General features: G+C 52.6%; 1 protein-coding gene across 1 annotated transcript; it reads right to left on the bottom strand.

Moving 5' to 3' along the window:
• Nucleotides 1-477: 477 nt before the first annotated feature.
• Nucleotides 478-5,944, bottom strand: Rasd2 (RASD family member 2). The gene is made up of 2 exons (XM_028788586.1): nucleotides 5,668-5,944; nucleotides 478-2,850 (listed from the first exon to the last, which is right to left on the bottom strand). Exons 1-2 carry the CDS (start codon nucleotides 5,936-5,938, stop codon nucleotides 2,321-2,323), a joined length of 801 nt encoding a protein of 266 aa, XP_028644419.1. The 5' UTR covers nucleotides 5,939-5,944; the 3' UTR covers nucleotides 478-2,320.
• Between the last annotated feature and the right edge of the window lie 354 nt (nucleotides 5,945-6,298).

A 6,298-nucleotide genomic window follows, 5' to 3' on the forward strand; every position in this document is an offset into this window, starting at 1 on the left:
TGTTCCTTTGACTTATTCTCTGATCGCCATCTGCAGGCCCTAGCAACCTGCTGTGCTCAAAGCCACCTGCCAGGATGCAAACCTTTCTCCCAGACACATCATGGTCCCAGAACCCATTCACATGTCAGCTATGCCTCTTGGACAAGCAGTTGAGCTCTGTACCAACTGAGAACACATGGGCCACAAGGTATACCATAGAAATGGACAGGACGCTTGAGGTGGGTTAGCAGCAGCCTCCTGCCTTTCCCTCTGCCCAGGGAGGGGCACATGAAGCATGGCTTGTGGGGTCCTTCAAGGTCCAGCATCCAGTGTCCCTGCCTCTGACATCCCTGCCTCCAGGTGCTGTCCCCAACCACATCCTATCCCTTCTCACTTCAAAAATTTGAACTCAAAAACACTGTTGTATGCAAGGAGGCCTTGACCCAGGGAGAGGTCCCTCCCATGGAAATACAGGAAGTTAAGCACCAAAGACACAGCTGCTAACAAACCAACTTTAATTGATAGTGTACACAGAGGTTCAGGCAGTGGAGCTTGAACGGATGGGGCCAGGCCATACACCTGCCTGGACAAGTACCTGGTATACTCTCAGAACGGTGCTGGGGTTACTGCAGGACAGAAGCAGGCGCTGAAGCAGTTGTGCTGAGCAGCAGGTGTTGAGGTGTGTATGGAGTCAGGGCTGGGCCTGGTGTGCGTGAAGGGTGACAATGCACACAGCATCCACAGATAACCTGGGGATTGCTCTGGGGGAGGGATGTGTAACATGATCCAAATCCCTGCCACTGGGAGCTCCAGGAAAGTATGACAGGTGTGTATGGAAGGCCCATGGCTGGCCTAGCTTGCAGTGAGTGACCTGGGCCTTGAGAGAATGCACTAGTGATTCCTATGGTTTCTGATACCATCAGCTTCACCACCTTGAGTATGTGGAGGGGGTACCATGATGCCTGACTTACAAGTTCCTTCTCTCCTTCCACCACATGGGAGCCCGGGACTAAACTCAGGTTGAAAGCTTGGCAGCCGGTATCCTTGTCCACTGACCCATCTCAACGGGCCAGATGCAGTACTATTAAGACTAAAGCATAGATATATTAAGAGTTGGTGAACAGAAACTTTGGTTTTAGGGGTCAGAGTCATCCCTCATCCCCACTCCTGTGTACCTAGCATAGCCTGAACACATAAGAAAAGTGCCAAGTCTTCCTTCCAACCTGTCCTGGGCTTGGCTCTGGCTCTCAGCTGCTCCACTACCTCCAACAGCTATGTGTGCAGAAGGGGCACCATGGGTGGGCAAAGGCCGGAGCTGAGGACATACAGGACCCCTCGCTCTCTGGTGCCTAGCACGCAAGGGACCCAGTATGCAGTAGGTGCTTGGCAGATGTTTAAGAACTACAGCAGAAGAAAGCTGCATCTAGTCAGAGCTCTGTCCTGAACTAGTTAGGAGTATGGAGGGGTTTAGTCACTCTCTCAAAGCCCAGTCATCCTCTCTGGAGGGCAGGAGAGTCCCGCTGTGACTGTGGTGCTGTGGGCTCTTTGTAAGCTGATTGACACTGGGCAGGACCCAGCTACACAGCCTGCCTGAGGGCAGGGAGGGAGACCCCAGCTAAAGCAATGGATTTGAACTGGGAAGCCTGGTCCAAGACAAATCATTGGGCTCTTACAGTACAAGGACTTCATGTCTACTGCAAACAGAACAGGAAACACTTCAAAACAAAGAGAAATGTCATATGGAGGAGTCTGGGAGTGGAGCCAAGAGGCAGTGGTCTGAGGGACACAGGCACGTCTCTCTGTCTCTGTCTTTGTCTCCATCTTCCTCTCCCCCTCCCCCCTCCCCCCTTCCTCTCTCTGTTGGCTCACGGTCAGGGTGGCCAGGGACTAAGTTGTGTTGGAGGGGGAATGTACACAGCTGGGCTAGAGGACAGGAGCTGAAGACCCAGGAGGGTGGATTCTCCAGGGGCATACAGACCAAGCTGGTCCGTACAGAGGGAGCAGAGGCCACCAGGGAATCTGGCTGGGACATCTGGCTAAGATGTTCTCATCCTGTGACTTGTACTGAGCATCTTGCTTTGACGCAGAACTCCTGTCCTTTCTGCATCCCTCCCAGTCTAAGGAAACTGAAAGCTTGTCTCGGCATGAGTGCTAACATGTCCCCAGATGGCTCTGTCCTCCCGCAAAGGAACCACCCTCACAGCTCACAGGAGGTGGCCAGGAATCAAGAGAATGAGCACAGGATACACACCTAGGGCCCTCTGTGGGGTGTGGGCAGTGGGAATCCTGAGCCACCTCCCTTAAGGCACTGCCCAAGCCCCTTCCCCAATGTCCCTGCCTCTCACTGGATGCTGCACTTGTCCCTCTCGCGTGCCTGGCCCTCCCGTAGGACCTTGGCCTTGATGTACTTGAGGTCACTGTTGACACTGGGGCGGCGGGCAAAGGGTGAGACCATGCCATAGGCACCTGCGACCTTGGTGCGGCGCATGCAGAAGGGCCGGGGGTGGAAGGCATCACCGTACTGCACAGAGATCTTATGGTGCAGTGCAGGGCTCATCTCGTGGGGCAGCTTGGCCATGCTGAACAGCACATAGAACATCTCGTTCACATTAGTGTTCTTCTTGGCTGACACCTCGAAGTAGGCGCAGTTCTCATCACCAGACACCAGCAGCTCGGCCTCCATGGCAGGGACCTGACGGCACAGCTCACTGTGGTCGTTCTTGTTCCCACAGATCACCATGGGCAGCTCTGCTGCCTCTTTGGTCTTATTCTTCAGGCAGGACTTGACCTCCAGGATCTGTTTCTGAAGGCGCTTGACCTCATCGAAGGACTCCCGGCTATCCAGGCTGAAAACCAGGATGAAGACATCTCCTGTGGAGGGAATGAGGCAAGTGAACAAGGGCCAGGATGACCTGGTGTCCCACTCAGCACAGTTCTCGCCAGCTGCCACCTAGGAAACCTGCAAACCCTGACCTGGAGGCTCTTCCAGGCACCTGCTGTCACTGTCCCCACTTCCCCAAAAAGAGAGCCAAGGTTCAGCGGGGTTTGTGGGTAGTGAGGCACACTCAGGTGGATTCAGATGCGGTCAGTCCCTGTCCTGCTTTCTTACAGGACTGTGGGGAACCAAGTCATCCCTGTGGGAATGCACAATAGCTATGAGAGAGCTCTCTCCACACACATGGAGGTGTGGCCAGCCCTACTCAGCCACTTCTCCAGAGCCCTCACCTTGTCCACAGCAGGAATTCAGCATGTGCTGGTGTCTCTGTGTGGCAGACAATGTCAGGCTTGGGTTTACATCTTACCTCAACTTGGTAACTGTGTGTAACCTTAAGGTCTGCTGAATCTCCGAGATCCTCAATTTCCCCTCCCACATCTTGTCAATTAGGCTGCCTTGAAGAAGGGTGATTAGAGCTAAGGCACGCAGTGCGGCATGCACGCAGTGCAGCATGCACTCAGCCTTGTCAGGCATCAATAACACTCACGAGAACAGGCACCTGCTGGGAGCAGACCATTGGGCACACCTGCTGTTTCCTGGGCACCTCAGAATACCCCCATGGGGAAGATTTAATTACTCTTCTGTTATGGGTGAACCAACTAAGGCTCAGAAAGGGCAAGTAACCTGCCCAAGGTCACACGATTCAAATGTAGCTAGGCTACTCAACCCATGTCTGGCCTACAGGATTTGCTCTCTGATTCTAAGACAAACCATGAGATAAGTAAGAGACTACGGCCCACACTACATCCACTGTAACACACTAATGGGGCGCTGAGTCTGACATGGTGATCAGGGTGCACCCTGGAATGTCTGCGGGTACGTGAGCCAGCCTCCAGTCGCAGCCCCAAGCCAATCACCACAGAGAAACAATTTTGTCCTCTGGGACCCTTCCCACCTTTGTCCTCAACTTTACAGCCCTGAGTGTGGTCTGAGGTCCCCAATTTGCAGATAGAGGGCCAGCCATTGGGTCCAGCCAAACATCACAGTTTGGAAGTCCAAAGAAGTCTGGACTTTACAAGCACATTTTGGTCCCCTACAGTGACATACAACCAGCATGAACTAGGAAGTAGGGCCCCAAAGCACAGCACCCCATTCCAGCCCAGCCACCCGTGCCCTGGGGCCTGCACACACTGGTCTTCAATGAGGTCAGTGAAGGGCTGGGATGATGACTGACTGACACAGGACCTCAACTGTCTGCCAACTGCTCTGGTTTCTGCTGCCAAGCCTCATTCTGTCCCATTAGACTAATCCTTGCCCCCGAGAACTTGCATCCTCCAATGTTCAAATCTGAGACTGCAAATGCCAGGCATCAAAGCCTGGCTGGCCGGCTGGCAGCTGCATAAAAAGCTGGCAAGAGTGAGCATCCCTGTGCATCTCTTGTGCCCAGAACCAGGCTGGAAAATGAGCCCTGGCCTGGACTGGTGAGCAAGCAAAGCAACAGACAGATATGCTCAGGATACAGTCCACAGGAAACAGACCCAAGCACATGCCTTCAGAGGGTACGAAGTGAATGTCAGTGCACTGGTACTGCCTAGGGATTGGTGGTCACCTATAAGTCAGAGGCCTGGAGTGGGGGATGTATGCCTAATAAGCATTGTTTAATGAAAGTTTACCTGTGTATCACTTTTATAATTGAAAATTAACGTTGAAGTATGCATTTTTCTACCAAAGGGCATCCAGTCCCCTCCCAAATAGGAAGAGCCCTTCCATGTGACATTTCCCTTTTGTGGGCAGTTGCCCTATACCATCCTCACAGCCACATGGAGAGCATGGTCACAAAGCCATTGACAATGACATCACTATGCTACAGAGACAGGGTCTGAATTTGAACCTAGGCCCACCTTGAATTCCTCAAGCAGAATGTTTCCTCTCAGAATCGGGGACCCCCACAAGCAATCTGGGACAGAAAGGGTGAATGGGAAGAAAGGGGGAACTATGTGGGGTTCTTGGTAGGAGTATCTCAATGTGAAAGTATTTTATAAATTGTCATTTTATGTGTGTCTGTGCACACATGTGTGTACTTGTGTATGTGTGCGTGTATGCCTGCGCGTGTCTATATGTGTATGTGTGTGTGTGTGTGTACATGTGTATGTGTTGGCTAACATTGCCTGTTGTCCCTCTGACACCATCAACTCTGTTTTTTTAATCTTTCACAGACGTAGAAATTGTTGATCAGGCTAGGTTCGCTGGCCAGTGAAGGCCCGGGATCCTCCAGTCTCTGCCCTCCCAGAGCTGGGATAACATGCTCACTAAGACACCAGCTCTTGGTGTGGGTGCTGGGGATCAAATGCTGGTCCTTGTTCATCAACAGCAAACACTTTCCTGGCTGAGTTATCTCCCTAGTCCTGTGCTCTCTTCTCCTATCTCCATCCAGGGATATAGCTGAGGGCATGGCTATACCCTACAGAGGTCACACTAGAAAAAGCAATCAACTGAAGACTGGCCTCAAGGAATGACCATGACAGCCAGTGCCATATGACCAGAAGGTCTGTGGTAGCCCACAACCTGTTCCTCTCTGGATGCTGCTCCTAGCAGGGCAGACAGTCCACAGGGTAGGTCTCCAGCAGCAATCATGACTTCCACCTGGATGAAGGCACTTAACCTCTCTGCCTCAGTTTCCTAGACATAACCTGCTAGCTCAGAGAGAGGAACATGAGTGCAGGCCAGCTGTCCCATCCCCTAAGTCGTCTCACCTGTGAGGATGGATAGCCGGCGCATAGCAGGGAATGGGTGGTTGCCAGAGGTGTCCAGGATGTCCAGCTGGTACATGTCCCCATGGATGTTGTACACCTTGCGATGAAAGTCCTCGATGGTGGGCGTGTACTGGTCCTCAAAGCGGCCATTGAGGAAGCGGGAGACAATGGAGCTCTTGCCCACTCGGGAGGCACCCAGCACCACCATGCGGTAGGAGTTCTTAGCAGGCACGTTGAGTGTGCAGTTCCCACTGGACAAGGTCTTCATCATGGCTCTGGGCTGTGGCAGAAGCGAGGAGGCAGGAGTCAGAGGCCTCTGACCTTGGTCTCTGTGGCCCCTGTCTAGGTTTCTGCTTTCTATTATAAAATCTAAGCCATTGGCTAGGGTCCTTGAAGGACCTCAAGGTTGGAACCACTCCCTTGTTTATTTATTTGTTTGTTCATTCATTCATTCATTCATTGGTGACCTCCAATCTCTATTCTTTTTCTCAACTTGCTCACTTATCCATCCTCACGCTCTTGAGCACAGGACCAACCACAGGGTCACAGCCTTGCTGTTCACTGCACAGGACCAACCACAGGGCCACAGCCTTGCTGTTCACTGCACAGGACCAACCACAAGATCACAGCC

The sequence above is a fragment of the Grammomys surdaster genome, unplaced genomic scaffold (genome assembly GCF_004785775.1).
Source record: "Grammomys surdaster isolate TR1022 unplaced genomic scaffold, NIH_TR_1.0 125752, whole genome shotgun sequence".
Taxonomy (NCBI): Eukaryota; Metazoa; Chordata; class Mammalia; order Rodentia; family Muridae; genus Grammomys; species Grammomys surdaster.

Excerpts from the sequence above, each read along its gene's own strand:
- Rasd2 (XM_028788586.1), bottom strand. The coding sequence starts at position 5,938 with ATGATGAAGACCTTGTCCAGTGGGAACTGCACACTCAACGTGCCTGCT. Across the intron at positions 2,851-5,667 it reads CCGGCTATCCATCCTCACAG|GAGATGTCTTCATCCTGGTT; the intron begins GTGAGACGACTT and ends TTCCCTCCACAG.